At 35.7% G+C, this 23,015-nt stretch overlaps 1 protein-coding gene across 1 annotated transcript in view; it reads right to left on the bottom strand.

The window, feature by feature from the left end:
* Window positions 1-7,294: 7,294 nt before the first annotated feature.
* The window catches only part of LOC150098607 (kelch-like protein 2), a 34,795-nt gene continuing 19,074 nt past the window's right edge, over window positions 7,295-23,015 (bottom strand). Inside the window, exons 2-3 of the mRNA XM_090405165.1 lie at window positions 17,656-17,990; window positions 7,295-8,637 (exon numbers count right to left, since the gene is read on the bottom strand). Coding sequence (XP_090261291.1) covers window positions 7,566-8,637; window positions 17,656-17,918 — 1,335 coding nt within the window. The 5' untranslated portion in view covers window positions 17,919-17,990 and the 3' untranslated portion in view covers window positions 7,295-7,565. The remainder of the gene's footprint in view (window positions 8,638-17,655; window positions 17,991-23,015) is intronic.

The following is a 23,015-nucleotide window of genomic DNA, read 5'->3' as shown; positions in this document are numbered from 1 at the left end:
AAGGATGATCAAATTTGAAACGTTGTTGTTTTTCCAAAATGCAATAGTTTCCACGTTCTTGGACTCTATATGTGTAAGTTGTATCTATAAATACAAGGATCGTCTGAAAAGTTCTCGGCCTCAACTATAGCTGGCAACACTATCGGCAAGTTTTTTTTTTTTCGAAGTTGGTACATCTGTCATAAGCATCCATGTGAAACTGCAAGTCAGTCTATCAAATAGTTTGTTTTACACAGCTGTCTGAAGCAAAAGTGTTGTCTGTATCCCTTGAAATTGATAAAAGTGAGTATTGCGGTAAAAACATTCTTTGTAAAAGAAGGTTTAACGCCAAACGAAATTCATTGGAAGTTCATAAAAGATTATTGGCACTCTTCGCCTTCGTTTTCGACAATTACGAAATAGGTTGCAGAGTTAAAACGTGGTCATACGAACCTTGAAGATGATCCACTTGAAGTTCGTCCAAAAAGTGTAACAACACCAGAAATCATTGACCAAGTGCCATCGGCCCATCGATATGGTATTTTGGATGACCAGCGAGTCAAAGTATGTGAAATTGTTGAGACTATAGGCATTTCAAAAGAACGTGTTGGATATATTTTGCATGAAGAATTGCAAATGAAAAAGTTTTGCTCAAGATGGGTGTCGTGCATGCTCACAGGGGATCAAAAACTCACTCTCATGAAATATCTGAACAGTGCCTGGAGTTTTTCAACAAGAATAAAACTGATTTCATGCATCGATTTATTACTATGGATGAGACTCGGAATCACCATTACACACCAAAATCCAAACAGCAGTCAAAACAGTGGACAGAAGCCGGTTGTTCAGCGCCAAAGAAGACAAAGTCGGTTCCATCAGCAGGAAAGGTCATAGCATCGGTGGTTTGGGATGCTAAAGGCATTTTGTTTATTAGTTACATTGAAAAGGGTAAAACAATACCCAGGGAATATTATTCCGATCTTTTAACCAGAGTAGACGAAACAAATTGTGAGAAAAGGCTCACTTTGCAGAAGAAAAAAATTAATTTTCAACAGGACAATGCACCTGCCCATGAATGTGTTTAGGGAATGGAAAAATTAAGGGAACTGCACTATGAATTGTTGAAACATGTACCCTATTCCCCAGATTTGGCTCCTCTCACTTCTATCTCTTCCTAAAACTAAAACTCTTCCTCGCTGGTCAACGTAATCTCTTATCAATCCTATTCCAAAAAAAGGTGATAAAAGTCTATCGTCTGACTATTGACCAGTTGCCATTATCTCTCTCTCCTCTCCAAAATTACAGAGAAAATCAATAGCCAACGTGTCCATTGCTGAGAGGCCCCACGAACTAATCAGCGACCGTCCGTACGAATCCACAATGAAAGATCCACAGCTGATTTTGCAGTTTATATCACCCACCACTGCACACTTACCATGGAAAGATTTGGAGAAACTTGTGCTGTCGCCCTTGACATTTCCAAAGTTTTCAACCATGTGTGGCATCGAATTCTACTAAAGAAATTGTCATCGTTTTGTCTTGCCATTCTCCGTAATTGGCTAGCCAGCTTTCTCTCTGGTTGTTCTCTGCGAGTCACGATAGCAGGTTCCCTCCCTTCAAACTCCACTACCAATGCTTCAAGGCCTTCAGTGCCTCAAGGCTGTGTACTATCTCCTACTCTTGCTCTTCTTCATAAATGTCTTACTCGTAATAACTACTAATCCTTTCACAGTTGCAGACGATATTACTCTCCACTTATCCTACTCCTTCGACAGACTATACAGTAGTCTAATATCCTAAGTCACAAAATCATTTACTAGTAGTGCCTTATACATTGAACTACATACTATATATCAATGAGTCGAAGCGAAACTTCTTATGTTCAATGTCACCTAACAAAATCTTGCCTGTTCTAACGGAAAAGAGATATCAACTCACCTACATTTACACTCAAAATACATCTGTAAATATGACCATCTTAATGATGAGATGGAAAATAGAAACACGTTGTTTAGTTCCTTAAGCCAGGCACTTCAGAATAAATTTTACGTTTGTGAAAATTGTTCTAAATTTTTCTTTTGGTAACTGACGCAGATTATTACCTCATTTCGTTAGTTGGAGTTAACGACTCATGGGAGGAGATCCTCCTTCTCTCTCTCTCTCTCACACACACACACAAACACACACACACAGCTCATCATATCGTGATTTGGGTATGATGAGCTGATCTTTTATTTTTGTAACTCATTCTTTTGGTCACACCCTTTTTATACAGTTAGGGGATAACCTCTAATTCTCAGCTCCTGTCCCTAGCAATTCTATGAAAAATCTGATTCGCATTAGCCGTAATTACACCTTATCAACTTATATGTCTTGATCATGTCCCATTTCCCTGTCATCATATCGAACTTTAGTCAATCATTTTTGAATCCTTTCCCACATCCTGGCATCTTCAAAAGTAGGTGATCAAATCTGTTTAGTGATCATGTGGTCTGATCAAAGCCTAATAGAATAGAATCGCAACATCCTCACTCCTACATCAGTGTTCTCTGCATCATTGCCATAACGGGCTGTGCTGTCCTCAAAATGTCTCTGAAATTTCAGGTCCTTATCCACCAACATCCCAAATTCCTCATCTCCTCCACCGCCTATAATATATCTGCCCAATAATCGTATACTACGTATCCAATCTATGTGCTTCCCAAACTTAAAACCTTACACGGTGCTAAAAATGGAAGCAAAATGAATTCATCTCTTCGAATAGTCTAATTCAAGTCAATTTGCAAGACTTTACATTATTTGCAAGAACTATAGATCACTATTCAACCCCTTCCCAATATCATTCACATACAAATTAAACTGCAGTAAGCCATAAACAGACGTATGAGGAAACCACTAGTCACATTCCACTTCTGGGATAACGTGCCCCACGCACACACTTGCTTAATATCTATGAAACAGCTAATATCCAATCCAGTGCACTAATCTACTGGCAATATTATCATCTGTAACAACTTTACCACAATTCCTAACAAAGAGATTAGACTATAATTATCCGGCTTAGTCTAATCACGCCTTTATCAAGTTGAACAATTTTGTCCTCTTTCTATTCCTTCGGAACTTGGGAAAATCTACATCTCATGTTAAAGAGGTACATTAAAGGTGTTAACATCTTAGAACATTCCCTCAAGGCACGTGGTGATATACAAACAAGTCTTACATTCTTATTGACATCGAGTTTACTAAATTCTTCATAATCAATACTTCCTGCTCACTCACCAGCCATCGGTGGTTCCTTCTTCCTACTCAGTGCCTTTACGTCTCGAATGCTAATTGCTTTGACGAGGATGAAATATACAGTGAGATATCGTTCGGGAACAGCCTTCATTAAATGCTTCGATCAACTGCTGCACACTGGAAGTTCTATTTGTCTTTAGAAACCTTCTTAGACGACGGCAATCTCGTTCCTGACTATCACAGTTACGCCTCTTACACAAGGACTGTGGGTTATTTTTCACTGGATAACCATCCGGGATATCTCGTCTTTTGGGAAGTCAGTAATTTCTGCTGCTTTCTGAATCGTGGCTACAGCCAGACGGGCATCCAAAATAAGCCCTATATTACCACCTAAAGATCCTTTGTTTTTCCCATTGTGATCAACACTCTTGGCAATTACGGACCAGTACAATTCTTAAATAGTTGCCTACAACACGTGGTGACCATCAAGTATTTTGAACATACGCTGATGTTTACGTACATCTGCGTAAAAGGTTTCTAATTCAGTGGCCATTAGAAACATCTCCACTGTATCCATCTGTACTCATTGGTTATCATGTTTGGTCTCGGGGAAAGATTTTTACATAATCTTATCCATGTTCTATAAATCGAACATAAAATACGCGAAATGCATACACTGACTGCAAGGAATATCTCTCTCAAAAAAAAATGCCACGGACATCTACGTAACATATAAAGGGAATAACATACTAAGCTCCAACAGCATCACAAGTTAACAGGCCCGGTCCGAGAGTATCTGATGCCCCTAGGCAAAGAAATTTAGACGTCCCCATACATTGTCTCTCTAAGTATATTTTGTCATACTCACACAAGCACACGTACACCTACACATGTGGATATTTATAAAAATAACATAATTATGAATATTAAAAAAATTATTAATCAAAACCAGTACATTTGTATACATATATGATTTCTACTAATATCTGTATAGCAAGAAAATTATTACATCGTAAATACGAAAGTTATGCAATATTAATCTTTCGGGCTTTTGCTTTGGCAAAGTTGGCGCCCCTAGGCGAATGGGATTCTGGCATTCTGTTTTAAATTATGAGTCATCGAGCATATATTCTTATATGCTTGTAGCATGTAACAGGAGTGGCCAGAACGTAGCTTGCGAGCCGCATGTGGCTCGCGTCCACACGTCACTTCACGCTAGACGAAAAAAATAAACAAAAAGAGGAGACAACAAAAAAGAGAAACAAAAAAAAAGAGATGAAAGAGATAATAAATGGTTAATAAAAATTACTGCAATAAAAAAAAGTTAATTTCGAAACACATTAAATGAAGTTGACTTTAAATGATTAGAATAATTTTTAAGTCTCAACACATTCATTTTAGTTGCATATTTACTAGCTGAGACTTCCTTGCATCCATTTTCTCAGTAAGCTGCTTAAAATTAGGCAAAGCAGTTCTTACCAGCTCGTTCAAATGTTCATCATTTAAAACAAATCTGTATTTAGATTTAATAAATTTCAGAGTCGAATATAGGAGTACATAGGAATATGTGGTTCCAAAAAAAAAAAAAAAAAAAACATTGAGATCCGTTTTCTGGCATTGCTTAAATGTTGGAAAACCCATCTCGAAAGCTCCAGTTCTGCAACTGCGAATCCATCACAATTGGTTTTGAAATAGGACACCGCGCTGAAGCACGTTAGTGTGGAAAAGTGAATTTTGGCATAAGTTCTCGAAGATCATTTAATTTGCTAACATAAGATACCGTTTCTAATTCTACTTCTGACGAATTTGACAGTGTTTTCTTCAGACAAACGAAGTGATTGAAAGTTTTATTATCCATGACTCTCTCTGGAAAAGTTGCAGTTTGCTTTGAAAGGTCAGCACGCCATGCATACACTCACTTACTCCCGGACTATCGCATCGGTCAAAGGTTGCGGCTCTTCTAAGTCTTACCGGAAGTATTTCGGCTCCAAAAGGACGCGTAGTTGGCCAGCTCTGGCATATACACATATGCGAATTTTTCTTTGGCCCAAATCGTTCAACTTTATTATTATTTTTAATAAAAAAACTTATTGCACTCAACCGTTCCACCAGAGTCATCAAAGTGTAGCCTTGGCGTATTTGCTGATTTCACAACAATGAGAAACGAAACTTCAGAAGAGATCTGATAAGCCCATTCCTCCAAAAGTTGGTTACACATGGGTGCTCGTGGCAACAAGGAAAGGTTGAGAAAGCTACTCCTACTACTACATATAAAAGCGGGTGATGTCAACCTCAAGGTCAACAACGTATACTGCTGCACTGAGGCAAGTTCTGGCTTCCGATTTAAAAATAGCATCTACTGATCATAGCAGAGTTGTTGCGCCGTTTGTACCCACCTAACTAATAACATTTATTATTCGTTTTCTCATAGATTTCACAACGTGTTGGACGTCTTCGTGTACAACAAAGCAAACTTTCACTACACAAGCAACTAACTGACACAGATTTCACGGAAGAGGACGTATTTTCGATATTTGAGCTAATGTCATCCTGTATGTGGAGAATGAAGACACCCCCCCCCCCCCCACACACACACAGAAATAGCCAACAAGTTAGTTCTTCGCAAGCAACAACTCCTCTTGGTCCAGCAGTTCAACGCATTAACATTAACTTATGTGCATTTGCAGTGATATTGATCTGACAAATCAGTTAGTTAATGGATGGATAGATGCAAGCAACAAAAGAGATTATGATAGACATATAACCAACAAGTACCATTAAAAGACTGTGAAACATAATTTGAAATAAAGCTACCTAGATATGCTAACATAAATCAGAAAACCTTTCATACATATGTGAACTACAACTAGTTGTAGTTGCAGAAAACTTTTGTAACCTGATCATAAAAAAACAGATTACTGCTTGTAGGGCAGCGTTTTATATAACGATGGAATAAAAAGGAAGAAATTGTCACTAATTTAAATTATTTAACAATTCGTTAAGACATCAATGATTCTCCTTTTGTCAGTGATAATCTACTTTTGATAATGTTCAGATCGTTATGTTAGGTGGAATTTTGATCATTTGAATTCCGCGTAAGAACCTGAATAGAATCAGGCAGCGTATAGAAGGTATGGGGAGCATCACATAAAGGAGAGCATTCTAATAATATTGAATATGAGAACCACACAAGAACGAATTCAAAGGTCGAAAAGATGTGCCATTTATAAAGTGATGGGAGTTGAATAGAAGCCAAAGAAACTCTTGAGATTGAAAAAAAGAATACCAAGCTTTAGGAAGACTGAAACCGCTATGTTTTTGGTAGCAGAATAAGCGAGATATGAAATTCAGCATAAGAACACAAAAAGAAAACGTAACTGGGATGGCGATCGTAATATTCATAAATGAGGGACAGGTCAAGCACGATAATCCTTCAGAGAAGTAAGACAAGAAAGTGTTTAGATAGTATTGAAATTTACTAGGTTATCACGGTTATTCTGGAGAATGCCAAGTCGATAGGTGTTTAGATCACTGGTTACAGAAGGATCTTGAGGCTTGAATCGTTGCAGGGTTGGCTCTAAATGAACAAGCGGAACGGAGCGTATTCTGATCAGCAAACCTATGAATATGATATGAGGCAGCTGGGGGAAGGTCATTCTAGTCTATTGTAGGGGGAAGAGTGTGCAGTATAAACAAACAACCTTGGTGTTTTCTGCCATCATAAATTGCTTTGTAATTGTGGGAAAAATAAAACTGATAGTGGAAGGTATCCTCTGATTACATTCTGTTAGGGGTGGTAGATGATTTCATCGAAAGTGAAGTTCCATGTTGGGTCTCTAGAGCAAGATTTGGGGACTACGTAACAAAATAAATAAAAATTCAAAAAATATTTTTTGTATTTAAATTGATTAAAAAACCGACAAAATCATTTCCTCATCAAAGATACTGGTGCAATATAATAGGTTTACCGCATTTCGTAAGTGGTAGTCGTATAAAAAATCCATCATGGCACACAGCGAATGACCAGAGAGGAAGTTGAGAAGAGCAATACATTGACTGAAATGTAGAATGAAAGTCATCTGTGGAAGTTAAGTGTTGAAATGAATATGAATGTGAAGAATGGATTGTGTTGTGAATGATTTTAATCAATATTCTGAAAGTGTTGATGATTTGGAACCCAGTCTGTGGATTCTAAATTTAGGGTTTGGTTGTTTAGATTATGGGAGAAACAGCTAAACCAGATTTATTCCTATGTGTAATCTTTATTTAATAGAATACAAGTTCTCAAAATGAGAGTGTGAGGATAGCTCATATAGACGATCTTTCAAATCATTTTTACGTGTTGAGGTTTATGGTTTCCAAAGCAACTGTACGTTGAATGTATTCTTCTCTGATTTAGGAACAATCCATTTGATAATCGAAATTTCAGCTTTAGTGGTGGCACTGGCAGAAAGTGGGTACGTCTTGTTCACATTGATTTCACGCCACTTCAGACCCAATCTCTTATTCTCGACGTTAAATTGTAAATTAATATTAACGCTGCCTTCACTGCGTGATTTCAAAAGAATAGGGTTGGGTAACATAAACTTAATATAATCCATTTCCTCTGTTTTCACCTCCAGAGAATTTCTTAAAAGTTTACTACCTGCTTTGACCTTGCATGTAACCCGATATATTCCGCAGTTAAACCTGTCTTTAATCAACCTATATTCAATAAATTGATCCTTAAAAAAAGAGAACTGAAATCCAATGAAAAACAGATATCCCTCAATTACTTTAATATCTGTGCAGATTTCTGCTTTTATAAATTGAGGAGATGAATTTCCTTCGGCCTTCAGTAATTCAGGAATTTCTACTCCCTTTAGTTCATAAGTTTCAATGTCTTTATACAGTCTTTTTTCAGATTCTTTGAAAGACATCATGTACTTCAGACGATACTGAGTATCCACAAGACGTTTTTCCTCTTCAGACATTACTAGAAAACGAATGTGACGCATTACAGGAAGCAGTATTGCTATCAAAAGCTCACTATTTCCACCATACTTTCTTCTGTCACATTCCAGTACTGCCCACTTCCGAACAGACTCAAAAAGGGAAAATTCCGAAGAAAGATTCAGGGAATTTCTTTTTACTATGAATTCAACAACACTTTGATGAGCTTCTTCGAAATACGTAGTGGTAATAATTTCATCTATTTTCCTATCGACATGCAAATGACACTTATAAAGAACATCATCTGATAGTTCAAGTTTACTCGCGTAATAAATCATACGACATATGTTACCCTCATTTATTGGAATGTCATTAAAACGTCTTATGCACTTGTTTATGAGCTCATCAACATCAAATCTTCTAGCACACTGCAGAGTGGCTGCTATCTCTTCCAATGACATTTCATCTAACAAGTTGGTGTAGAGATACCTGCAAAGAGAGTTTTTAAAAAAATCGGTAGTATTTTATTTCATTAACCTTTTTTTCTACATTTAATGCATAATAACAGTGTTAACCCAATTATATGGCAAAAACATTACACAATTCCTTTGCCAAATAGAATCTGTCAGCAACAGAACACCACACCAAAACCTTGTGTCTTGAACTAATATTTATAGTTGAAGATACAGATCGATTTCCTAAGCAATATATACACTATCTACCAATAATTGTCCGGGCACTTGAGCAATTGACCGTTCATACCAGCAGGCGAATCCTAATGTCGGGCATGTCCACCTTTGATTTAATTATCTGCTGCACCCTTTGAGGATTTTCACCAATTTGCCCAAGACATCAGGTGGGATTTGTCTCCATTCTTCCAGCAAAGCAGCACTGAGCTCAACGTCAGATCGAGGATGTACTGATCTGGCCTAAGGGCTCTAATTCATCCAACAGGCATACGATGGGGTTAAGGTCAGAATCCCAGGGCAGTCTTTTAACACGAATCTCTTCACGCAATTCCTTAACAGTTGCAGCTTTGTGGCCTGGGGAATTGTCATCTTGATAGTAACATGAATCCGTTCCATAAAAACTCTACAGTGTAGGAAGCAGCTGATTATCCAGAATAGTATGAATACAGAGAGAAATGTAAAAAAGCTAAACAAAGGTCATGAGAAGACTTTGGGAAGAACATAGAAAATAAATATCAAGAAGGTGGCAAAATATTCTGAAAGCTGTTGAAAAAGCTCAGAAATGGAGGAGAGAGTACTGTAAAAGGAATTATAGATGACAAAGGTGACATGAAAACTGGAGAAAAAGATATTCTTGATGTATGGAGTAATTATTTCGAAAAATTGCTAAATGAAACAAGCAGTGATGACAGCACAGTGGTAAAAAACGTTGACCAGGCATGCAATGAGGAATACATATTCATATTTAAAGTAGAAAAAGCCATCAAAAGCCTGAAATCCAGAAAGGCAGCGGGAGTAGATGATATTCGACCAGAAATGCTGAAGTATGGAGGTATATAAGTCTTACACTCACTGCGCCTCATAGTTCAGAAGGCCTGGACTGAGGGACAATTTCCCGATGATTAGAGTAGGGTTTTCATAGTACCATATATAAAAAGGAAATAAAACTGAATGTGAGAATTACAGAGGTATTTACCTACTGAGTGTTCCTGGCAAGATTTATGCCAGTATACTTGAGAAACTGTTGAGAAGAATTGTGGAAGGAAAGCTTGGTGAAGAACAAGATGGATTCAGGCCAAATAGAGGCTGTCAGGATCAGATCTTTACTTTATGACAAATAGTTGAGAAAGCATGGTAATATAGCAAAGATCTGTATTTAAATTTTGTCGATCTGGAAAAGGCACATGACAAGGTGCCAAGAGAGAAGCTATTCGAAACGTCACAGTTATATGGTGTCAATGGGGCATTATATCAAGCAATACGTAGTCTTTATTTGAGTTGCAAGTCAGCAGTTAGAATTCAAGGAAGTTCAGGGAGATGGTTTTATGTTCAATCTGGTGTGCGACAAGGATGCACATTATCCCCTCTGTTATTCATTATCTATATGGATCATATTATGAAGGAAAGTGGTATTAAACATGATATCAAAATCAGAGATGTTAACCTCAGCTCTTTACTCCATGCAGATGATGTTATACTTTTAAATAAATCTACTACAAGACTGCAAAATTGCCTGACTAAATTGAATAACTCTTGTAATATATTTCGTATGAAGGTCAGCAATAGCAAGACAAAGACAATAAAAATAGGTAGAAGTACTGAAAATGTCAACTGCATTGCGAATGGAGAACCTGTAGAACAAGTAAAATATTTCAGCTACTTAGGCACAATTTTTAGTGAAGATGGTAAATTAAATATAGAAATAGACAACAGAATAAACAAGGCTGGTATGGTAGGAAGTCAACTCAATGAATTTATATGGAATAAGAGAGAAATTAGTCAAAACACTAAATTAACTGTATACAAGACAGTGTTCAAACCAATTTTAACTTATGGATCAGAGCTGGGTTGGAAATAAAACACTTGACCAAAGTCTAGAGTCCACAGACATGAGAGTCATCAGGAAGATTAGACGGGTTAACAGATGGCATCAATGGCAATATCATATTAAAAATGAGGATATTAGGAAAGAACTAAATATTTTTAGCATTCAGGAATGTTTTAGCAGAGCTAATCTCAAGTGGTAGGGTCATTTATACAGAGTGGGAAATGAAAGTTTAGCAAAACAAGTGATTTTTGCCAGCTTGGCAGGAAAAAGACCCAGAGGAAGACCAAGATATAGGTAGATAGATAAGGTGAAAAGTGCCTTAGAAGATAATTTTTTTTTTTATTATCCCATGCTATTATTACACCAGATCACAGAGGTCAAGTTCGTATATTTTATACAGCACTTTTTCTGAGTTGTTATAGAGTTCACATTTGGAAATATTCATACAGTTTAGCAAATGCATTGGTGTTGCTTCCTTGATGTTACAGATTTTGCAGGTGGGGAAGACTTTTAAGGCATTGTTAAACTTGATTGGTCTTGTGTGGTCGGTCTTGAGGCGAGAGATGATGGTAGTGGAACTGCGATTAAACTTGGAGTTGTTGGTAACTCCTGGATTTTCTGCTGAGTACCAGTGGTGAGTCATGTCTTGAAGAATTTTTTTAATGTTATCTTTTTGGTTTTAAAATGATCGAAATCTGTGGTATCACTTGATGTTGCGGCCATTTTTGCTACTTCATCTGCAGTTTCATTTCCCTTTAATCCCACATGGGATGGAATCCATTGGAAGATCAATTCGGAATCCTTATGTAGTTTGTTTATGTTTTTGCTATGTCTCTAAGTATTTCTTGATGGCTAATGTAGCAATTCTTAATAGCCTGAAGGGCTAATTAGGAGTCTGTGAAAAAATATAAACTCCTTGGGGTTTTGTTTGTCCAAATATTGCAGTGCTGTGTTAATGGCTATTAATTCTGCATGGTATGAGTTGCATCCAATACTGTTAGTTGTTTTTACTTCTATATTATGAGAGCCATAGATCAGTACGCTACTCCCAGAATTGCCATTTGGATTATTGGAGCCATCTGTGTAGATCTTCATCGAGTCAGGTCCATATTCCATTATTTTTTAAAGGGTTAATGATCTCAAGATTTCAAGATTTTCTAGGCTTTTTTCTCATGTTTCCCTATTTCAGAGTTGATAACTATATTTTTCCTGTCTTGATTAGGAGGAAATGCTGGGTAGTCGGTTATTATCTTTGCGCAATCCAATGGAATTTTCTTTTCCATGATTTCATGCATTGTTGAGTTTTTCTTTATTCGGTTTGTTGGTTTCCAGTTTTTAAAAAGTTCACTTGTTCTATGATGTTCTATGGCTTTTTTTCTACAAATTTGGTAAGAATTTCTTGCCACCTAATTTTTAAAGGAACAAGTTTGGATTCAAATTCTGCTATTTTTCCCAGGAGTTGTATTCCTTAGTCCTCATATGATTTTAGCTGCATTTTCCTGAATTTTGATAAGCTTGTCTAAACTGGTTTGTGATGTTTGCAACCAGATAGGCGAAGCATATTCCATTATGGGACGGATAATAGAGGTATGTGACTTTTAAGGTTTTAGCATTGGCTCCCCACTCTTTACCTGAGATACTTTTCATGTTATTTAGTCTTCTTTTTGCTCTGACTGCAGCATTCTTGATATGTTTATTGAAGCTTGATATGTTTAGCGATTCCAGATCCAGAGTAACTCCAAGGTATTTGGGGTTTTCGTTAAATGTAATTATTTGGCTGTTTAGCTTAATCTTTGGTCTCCACTTTCTGAGGTGGTATTAATAGTAAAAACAGAGATTTCTGATTTAGTAGGGTTAATTTTGATTTTTTGGTTTTCACAGTATGTAGCTAAACTTTCAATGGCTTTGTTTAAGTGACCTGCTGTTTCTAGGTTGTTCTGAGCTGAGAATAGGACCAAATCATTAGCAAACATAGCTCTCTTTGTTTCTTTATTTATATTTTTATCTTAGTCATTTAAGTAGATGGAAAAAAAGAGTGGTCTCAAAATGATACCTTGAGGGAGTCCCTGTCTTATTTTCACTTTCTTGTTAAAGGTATTATTTATTCTAACTAAAATTGTTCTATTTCTTATAAAGTCAACATACAAGCAATTATGGTCAAATATCTTCCTTCCATAGCCGTAGATTGGCTACTTCGCCTATACAACAATAGCCTAAAACAAGGGAAAGTTCCGAAAGATTGGAAGACAGCGACAGTCATACCAATCTTAAAACGGAACAAACAGCAAGACCAACCACGAAGTTATAGACCAATTTCACTGACTTTAATACCATTGCAGCTTTTATAGATTTCAGCAATGCCTTTGACAAGGTGTGGAGATAGAAACTCTTTTCCAAACTTTGTCATATTTGAATAGAAGGGAACGTTTTTTACTGGATCTATGACTTTCTAAGATAGAAATATAAGATCTCATAATTTTGGATTCTTGACAAGTAACTGATTGATTTGAAGGAAACTTGTAGATAGCAATTTAATAATGGTGTAAGTTTTTCATGCAATACTGTCATATCCTGTACAACCCTCAAGGGTTGTATAGGATATGATGATGATAACGATTATGTTACTGAGCTACTGAGCTGCCTTCATGGAACCACGGACAACGGCGATTGGTCCCACCTCGTGTTTCCCGCACTAGTGATGCCAAAACGTCTCCATTGTTGGTCTCCATTTGTTGATCACATCGCTAACCGTTGATTTTCGATGCTTCAGTTGGGTGGCAGTGGCACGTATGAACATGCCATCAATGTGACAATCTACGATGACACCTCTCTAGAAGTCACTGAGTTCACGTCGTGTTGCCATACCACCTGTATTCAATGAAATACTACTTCCCATTATTTGTAAACTGGTTTCTAAGATTAACAAACCCGGAATTTTCAATAACTTCAAATAACAGAGGTGTGTGGGAAATCATTGGTAGATAGTGTATTCTCTATTTAAAATTGTGCGTGGATGTGTGTGTGTCTGTGATAAAAGGAAAAGTTTTCATTTAACAACGAAGGAATGATTCCTTTCCAGCAATACGTCTTCCTTCTCATCCATCAGATGATGGGAATGATTTCTTCAGCAATCCTTATCCTAATCATTTTTCATCTCACTGAAGCTCGATGATTGTGACCTTTCTTTCAAAGACGTAGCCAAGTTCTTTTCGGTCCTTCTCTTGATCGACTTCCTCCAATGATTCCATTGAAGAATACTTTGGTAATCTTTGAAAGACATTCTCTGTAGGAAGCATCCAGCTTAATTGCTTTTAAGAATTATAGCTATGACATCTTTTCTACTATAGACTAATTCGTGTTTGAGTTCCTCGTTTTGTTTTGTGTTCGGACCAGCGAGTCTTATTTATTTTTCTTAAGCATTTCATTTCCAATGCTCTGATTTTCGGCATTTCTGTGACGTGCTTTATTTCGTCAGATGAATGCACTTTACAAGTAAAGACCGTCATACAGAATTGATGGGTAAGATTCAAACAACAAGATTCGGATTGGCTGGAAAATAATGTCCTGAAGATCATACTGATCAGATCATTGATTGTCTCTGTGGTTCTTTATGGCTCGGATCCTTTGATACTGACCAACACAAGCTAAAACGGAGTAAGTAAAGAAATTGGCCATGAAAGCTAAGGACAATCCAAAAAAGGTTTATCGTTATGCCGCAAGCAAAAGAAAGAAAACTTTATTGAATGCAAATGGAACATGGGTATCGGAAGCTAAGGAGATTGTTCAATTATGAGTGCTCACTTTGCTAAGATATATCAACCAGGTATATGTAACATGGTGCACAGTCCTACTGCTACATTGGACGAAGAGAAGGAGATTCATGAAAATGAGGTTCACAAGCTGTTTCATAACCTGGATAAGACTTTGTCAATAGGGTCAGATGGAATATCTGCCCGTTTGTTAAAGGAATGTTCAGCTGAATTGGCTAGGCTTTTCACACATTTGTATAACTTGAGTCTCAGCTCAGGAATGATACCACAGGAATGTATGATAGTTCCGCTGCACAAGAGTGGTGCAAAAATTGATGTGTCAAACTATTTCTATTACCGACCTATTAGTATTTCTGGTGTGGTAATGAAGATTTTAGAGAAGTTAGTAAGACCTCACATACAGAAATGGGTAGACAAGCATTCTATGCCGTGCAGGGAACAGCATGGATTTATTAAAGGAAGGTCATGTTTTAGCAATCTGCTCAGATTTTCTAACATTTTACGGCCGAGTTGGATAAAGGGAATGGATACACTATGATAATGTTGAATTTTTCTAAGGCATTTGATAGAATACCACACAAGAGGCTGTTGCATAAACTGGAGAATATTGGATTGGAACATAATCTATTGACTTGGATCAGGGGATGGTTAACAGACAGATATCAAAACGTGGCATACAGTGGGTGTGAATCTGCCAGATTTAAGGTAACCAGTGGTGTACCTCAGGGTTCAGTCCTTGGACCAATATTGTTCAATCTATACATTAATGACTTCAAGCAGGGTCTATCATCAGATTTGCAATTGTTTGCTGATGATGAGAAGATAGGCAGGGAAATCAGGGATGCTACCGATATTCAGCAATTAGAAAACGATTTAAATAGACTGGAAATCTGGGCAAACGAAAATGGTTATCAGCTTAATGTTAGTAAGTGTAAGTTATGCACTTTGGCGTGATTAGAGATCCAGCGGCATATTATATTAGAGGGATTATGTTACAAGAAACTGAAGAGGCAATGGATCTTGGTGTATTGGTGGATAAGAATTTAAAGTTCAAAGGTCACATAGCAAAAGTTGCAAATACAACTCAGAGGATAATTGCTATGTTGAAGCAAACCTTGACATGTAAGAATAAGGAAGTAATTTTGCCTCTTTAAAAGACATTGGATTACTGTGCGCAGATTGGGTCTCCCGGGTTCCAAGGGGACGAAGAAGTCGTGGAAAAGGTGTAAAGAAGAGTTACAAAATGAGGACATGTTGCGAGTATGTGGACTGCAGACTCTGGTTTTGAATGTGTGTTATAGGATTTCAGCTGATGAAATTTTTTCGTTATATGGAAGGCGGGGAGGGTACACGGGGCATCCATTGAAGTTAAGGTTGTTCTCCCAGAGAGCAGTAAGTGAGTGGAATAATTTGCCCTTACGGGTAGTGAGTGCATTTCATGTAAATGAATTTAAGAGAAGGTATAATAGCTGGGTTGGGTAATTTACAGTCTCCCTCAATGAGTTCTTGATTCCCTGGAGTTCTCAGATAATAATAATAATAATAGTAATAATAATAATAATATATAATCTACTCTCTATATATAAAAAGATAAGCCGAAATTTAAAATGTTTTTATGTCACTTTTTTGTTTCTTCATTGTTTACCGGCTTAACGGCTTACCAGCCCGGAACTTGGGGCGCCAGGGAGGGGGGACAACCCCCTAGTATATATATATATATATATATATATATATATATATATATGTACATATATATATATATGTACATATATATATATACAGTATATATTGGAAATGGCTTCAATACAGATACATTAAAAAAGAAACAGAAGGATTTATTCTAGCAGCTCAAGAAATGCACTACAATTTAATGCAATCAAAACAAAGAATTTGAACATTAATAATAACAGAAAATGCAGATTTTGTGATCAGAAATATGAGACTGTAGAACATCTAATCAGTGCCTGCAGCAAAATAGCTCAAACTGACTATAAATACCGCCATGATCAAGTGGCCAAAATAATTCATTGGCATGTATGCAAAAAATATGGCTTTCCTACTTCTGATAACTGGTGGAAGCATAAAATTGAGACTGTATTGGAAAACGAAACAGGAAAAATTCTCTGTGACTTTCGAATACAAAGTGATCGGCATTTGGAACGCAATAGACCTGATATCACAATTATCGAGCATCGACAGGTTTATATTATTGATATTGCCGTACCCAGTGATAAAAACATCAACAACAACAAAGAACTGGAAAAAATTACTAAATATCGACATCTGGCAATCGAAGTTGTCTTAAATACACCAAAGGCATCCCAATAGTTATCGGTGGACTTGGTGCAACTTTAAAGAAGCTATCTAACTATTTACAGCAATTAAACATCAACGATGTGACCCCATATGACCTACAAAAAACAGCATTACTTGGAACAGTCCATATTTTACGACGCTACCTGACAGACTATTCTTCGATTCTTGGGTAAAATTGTTCTGAATAACCAGTCAAATGTTTGTTTATGTGATATCTTGTTTGGACTATGTATCAATTATGTGAATAAAATAATAATAATAATAATAATAATAATAATAATAATAATAATAATAATAATAATAATAATAATAATAATATGCAGGCCTCGCAAAGGATTCTTCGAGTTTTTCAACAGAGAAAAGAGAACCTCAGCAGCGAAGATCGAATGAATCTTGAAATGAATCCCTGCAACTTGGCGAAGAGAAGAATTCTCAGATGTTTCGGATATATCTCAAGAAGAGTGGGAGAGAACATTGAAAAATGTTCATTAAGGACAGGTTGCCACCTTTCCACGTCTGTATAACACTGACCAGCTTATCTTCAAAAAAAACCTTATCTGAAAAGGCCTGCTGGTATATTATATATATATATATATATATATATATATATATATATATATATATATATATATATATATATATATATAAGTAACGCTGTTTAGATAAAAAAGGAATTTCCATAGTCTGACCTATAAAGAAAAGATTAATCCCTTTTCGCAGCATTATGTATTACGTTAATATTTGAAAGTAAGAGATTGACTATGGAGACTAACTAAACTAAGTTTTAACATGTCAGGGATGAAAGAACTTCCCTATTTATCTTGGAATAAAAGCCATTTTGGTAATTATTTATTCAATTTTTTATTCCAAAAGATAGTATGAACAGGATGGTTTAATCACTTACCTCTTCATGATCGTGAATCCACTCACTGAGAGATCGTACTCGGGAATTACCATATTCTGACGATTTTCCTGACACAGCTTTTGATGGAAGGTTGAGCTTCTGTTTGCTAATATACACTTGTGAGCTTTGATTCGTTTCTTATCAGGGCCTACCAAGAAGGTAACATCAGCGGTTTTATCGTCTGCCATAAGTCGTTCCATATGTCTTTCCAATGTATCCTCTGTCTTCATTTTCTTGTTACTGCAATCTACAGCGTTTGCCATCGAAACCGAAAGAGACGTAAGCGTATCAAGTTCGGTAAAAACACCTGAGTGGATATTTAAAACCTGGTTGTGCTGCAAAAAAAGCTTTATTAATTGATGTTTCAAACACAGCAAATTAGTGAATTCAATGAAAATAATTCACAATAATAACAACCTAAATATAGTGAAGAAGGTTGTCAAGCAAGGTAGCTGAATTCCTGAAGACAAACAAATGACAGCGATCTTACAGTACACTTTGATAGATTACGAATGTACGCTGGGTGAAATGCTTTCCATGTTAACAGCGATAAAGAAGAAACAATATTCAGGTTAGTTATCATGGGCTACTAAATTCATCAATTTCATTTTTCGGCCATTTTGAACTATTACTTATATAATTCCAAATTCCTCTCCTTATTGTTGACCTAAACGTGCACAAGCTTTAGTTGGAGTATTTAGGAAAATATAGACTGCCAAACTAAATACGATGTAGTGTGCAAAATAGAAATCTTAAGCAAAGGAATAACTAGCACATAAGTAGAACTGGTAGGATAGATATGATACCCCACTCTAATGACGATACAAAACTTCAGATAGTACAAGATTTATTTACTTATAGTTCGAGTCCTCTAAATTCCTGCCAACGAAGATCTACCAGCACAAATTCAAACAGCTAAAATCTTTAAGGAGGATATTTAAACTTATATAAGTTCAGCAGTTTTCTAAATAGATAAATGGCGTAATTTAGTTATATATCATTATTGTTGATCAATAAAAACTTCAAAGTTGAAAGCAGCCCTCTCGGCTGCTTTCAACAATATCTTAAACTTAAGAAAATATTGCTGGTGGAATCTTTCTTTGATATTGCTTTCACCATTACATACCGTTCGGTCTAAAGCTTCCAAACGTCATTCAGAACGGCATCTGAAGAAATAAAAACTTAACGAAGATAAATTATGGAAGTACGGGGAACGTATGTCCATAACAGTGTTGTTCTTAGCCGAAATCTATCAAACACACAATGCAGTATACAACGAAACAAGTCGTGGTGAATAAACATGCTTTTAAACATCACACTCTTCTCAAAACAAATATTATTTTTCAAATAAACAACCGACCAATTAACCTTTAAATGTGATACTAAAAACTTTTCATATTCTCCTGACTCTTTCCACGAATCTCCCATCCTTGTCATCGTTACCAAGTTTTGCACATTAGTTAAACTTTCATACCTTTAATTGTCGATCTCAGTAATAGGGTAGCCCCTCGGAACAAGATCAAGATCAAGATAAGATAAGATAAGGAATCGTGACGTAAATGGTTGTTCTGATCATGACGTCATTGTGTGTGTGACGTCATGGGTTTGGAATTTTTCTGGGGACCATCTGTGTGTGTGACATCACATTGTTTGTTTTGTTCCCATATGGAATTGTGGGTATAGTTGCCACTTCTGACAAGATCCAGATCAAGATAAGATAAGGAATCGTGCAGTGATTGGTTGTTCAGATGATGACGTCATCGTGTGTGTGACTTCATGAGTTTGAAATTTGGCATTTTTCTAGGGAACATTGTGTGTGTGTGTGTGTGTGTGTGTGTGTGTGTGTGTGTGTGTGTGTGTGTGTGTGTGTGTGTGTGTGTGTGTGTGTGTGTGTGTGTGTGTGTGTGTGTGTGTGTGTGTGTGTGTGTGTGTGACGTCACGTTGTTTGTTTTGTTCGCGTATGTAATCATGGGTGATGGTTGGAGATAAGGATTCGTGTCGTGAATGGTGGAGCACTTTGAACAAGATCAAGATAAGATAAGGAATTGCGTCATGGATGTGTGTTGTTATCAGATGAAGATATGTGACATATTTGTTAGTTGTAAATAAGTGACATTGTTTTGATTGGAAAAGGAAGATTTATTAGTGGATAAGGATTCATGTCGTGATTGATGGGATACTTTGAACAAGATCAAGATAAGATAAGGAATTGCACCCTGGATGTGTGTTGTTATCAGATGAAGATATGTGACGTTATTTGTTAGTTGTATATAAGTGACGTTATTGTTTTGAATGGAAAAGGAAGATATATTAGTGGATAAGGATTCATGGGGGAAGTGACGTCCATGTCATAGATGAGTGTTGTTATGATTTGTAGATAAGTAAATGGTTTGTGTACGGCATTATGGGTGATGGTCAGTGATAAGATAGCATTTGGAATGTTTGGAATTTTGCTCGGGAGGTACCCCCTTGTGTCAGGGAAATGACGTGGTGACGTGGTTCGCTTATAGCATTGTAGGTGATGTTTTGAGATAAGGAGTCATGATGTTATGTGTTTGGAAAAATCTGTGGAACATATGTCTCAGTGACATCACGTGGTGTTTTGCTTTGCCTATGGACTTGTGGGCAATGAATCGAGATAAGATATCTGGGAATTTCCAGGGTGACAAACATCCATCATTGTCGTCAAGTTTCATGCTTGGTTGTCTATAGATGGCAGTAAGAATTTCCAATATAGTTTGAAGTATTTCATTCCTGTTGAAGGCTATGGGGATTCTTAGAGTAGAGTAGAGTCGAAAACTGTTGGCAGCATTTTGAGCTTTTCAGAATAATTTAATTATATGCTGGATTGTACCCTCAAACACACACTTTTTTTCTCATATACATAACTCATGCGAATATTTTGATTTGTCTACATTTAAGATCTTAAACTTCACTACTTTTCTAATTAACGTTATCGTTTTTACAAAATGTTTGGCTATTGGTATTTTTTACTTTACAGTCAAGAGAAAAGCTTAATGGCATTTAAAAGATAAATTTAAATAAATGGACAGTTAAGTGGATTACAACACCTTTTGTATGTAGTCTAGAAATTCTAATAATAATTTAAATTATATACAATCATTCAAAAATGGCTCTTCTAGATGCAAATATTCCAAAAACTATATTCCAAAATATTTGAATTTTATATCCACAGCACAAGACACACTCACACATGAGTTGAAGGAACAATATTTCTGTAAATAACTAGAAAATCTAGTTAACTAAATCCTTTAGATTTCCATCTGTTTGGTTCTGTTCGTTAATTCCTTCCAACGGTTTATGTGCTCTGTTTTCTGTTTTTCCCAAGCTATCTGTCCCCAATGACATCATAGTTTTGAGCCTACTAGCGACTTCCTGTTTTTGGAATTCTGGTAGATTTGTTATTGAGACTCATAGTTTTTTTGCTCTATTTTACTTTAAAAATCAGTTAACTACATTTTTTCTAGATAAAATAACTGAGCAATAAATAAATATATAAATAAATAACTGTGCATGAATTTTTTCTCCCACAGTGCTTATATTTTCATTAGTCTTTCTTGAAGATTAGTCATTAATTTCCGGTCTTAGGTTTCGGTCCTCTTTCAGTTCCCATGGTGACTAAGTGATTTTAGCATTCACATGAGTTGAACTATGCTTTTTACAGTAGAGGCAACAATTTTCCATTAACTCAACATGTTTTTTCCTGACTATCATCCGACAATTTCGCCTCTCTAGAAGCGTAAGGATGCAATTTTTTATATAATAAATAAGCTGAATTGCATTATGGTATAACGTTATGAATTTATATATAAATTTTTAATCAGAATAACTGAATAAAGTTTCACTGTGGAAAATGCAACAACAGCACACATCTTTGTTCATTAAGTTACAAATGCATATATTATATTTTATATTAATCAAATATGAAATCATGAAATGCTAACAGTCGCACTTTAATTGCAAAGCTCTGAACTTGCTCACTTATATAACTGAAATTTATTTATTTTTCTTTCTTTAGCATTATTTAGTTTAAATAATGAAAATGAGACAAACAAGGTTTTTTTGCATTCCTAACTAAACAATAATTAAGACATTAAACTTAACACGTGTCTGAAAGCAGGGTTACCATTCCTGAAATCAATATGCAACAATGTCAACCATAAAAAAATAGAAAGTAAGAAAGAAGGAAAAATTGTAAAGAAAATAAAATGTTTACCTTCAGATAAATATTTATGATCACACTAAGCAAGAACTTCATCAGCTTTTCAAAGTTTTGAAATTTACTACACATTCTTTTCATTATTTGGTATCATTTAAACAAAGAACGGATTTGGCTATAAAGTCTGTCAATGTTTTTTGATTTTTCTCTTCTTTGATATTTCCATGTTGATTCACTTGTTATATGCGTGGTACAATACCTTTTTATTTTCTACAACAAACTTTTTAAGAGTTTAGTAACTTGATGGGTTAAAATATCTAATGTTTCTCTGTAAATAACCAAATTCTTACAGACATATTGTTAGCATTTGGTACGACTGTTTTTTTTCTAGTCTGGTGAAGGTATCTACAGATGTAGAAACAAAATTGTCACTTTTCAGTTCACTTGTACTTTATTCACAAAACTACAATTCAGTTATTTGCTTTGGTCTCTGATTTTATTGCATGAACAAATAATGCTTTTAATACACAGAGTGGATTTTCAAAAAAAAAGTCTCTGGTTAGTTTGTGGCATGAGAAAAAAATGGTCTTACTTAAATTTGTATAACATATCAACAACATCCAATTTGTTCATTTTAATTTACACATTTTATTTGAGTGAACTATTATTTACAATTGTATTTACTGAATCTAACATATAGAGAATAAATAAATGGAAAAACATAAAAAAATCTTATTTTTTTGGTCCTTAATCTGCTTATTGTTAATTTTGCACTTGTTCAAAGGTTCTTTCCATGGTTGGAGAATTGCCATCATGTGCTTTTTGACAATGTGACTGTCATCAGAAAGTTTCTTCATTTGTGATAATTGGGAATTTGTTACTGTAGTAAAATTAAGGGTCACCTTTTTTATTTTTTTTTTGAACCCAATACATATATTTTTGAGCATTATTAAAATCACAGAAACGTTTGCTATGTTTCCAAAAGCATTTAAAAGTACAAGTTATTTTTTCACGTTTTGGGCATCCAATTTCATTTAAATCAAGAACAGTCTCGCTAATAACCTTGTTAATATTTTTGATTTTTCTCTTCCTTTGACAAGCAATATTTGATATTTGCATGTTGATTCTATCATCCAATTTCTTAGTTTGTCCAGAGGTAATGAACAAATTTCCCACGTCA

This window comes from Typopeltis vanoorti, chromosome 15, assembly GCF_054136105.1.
Source record: "Typopeltis vanoorti isolate ZY-2024b chromosome 15, IOZ_Tvanoo_1.0, whole genome shotgun sequence".
Lineage (NCBI taxonomy): Eukaryota > Metazoa > Arthropoda > Arachnida > Uropygi > Thelyphonidae > Typopeltis > Typopeltis vanoorti.
The sequence above is the reverse complement of the archived record's forward strand: the minus strand, read 5'-3'. Positions and strand labels throughout refer to the sequence as shown.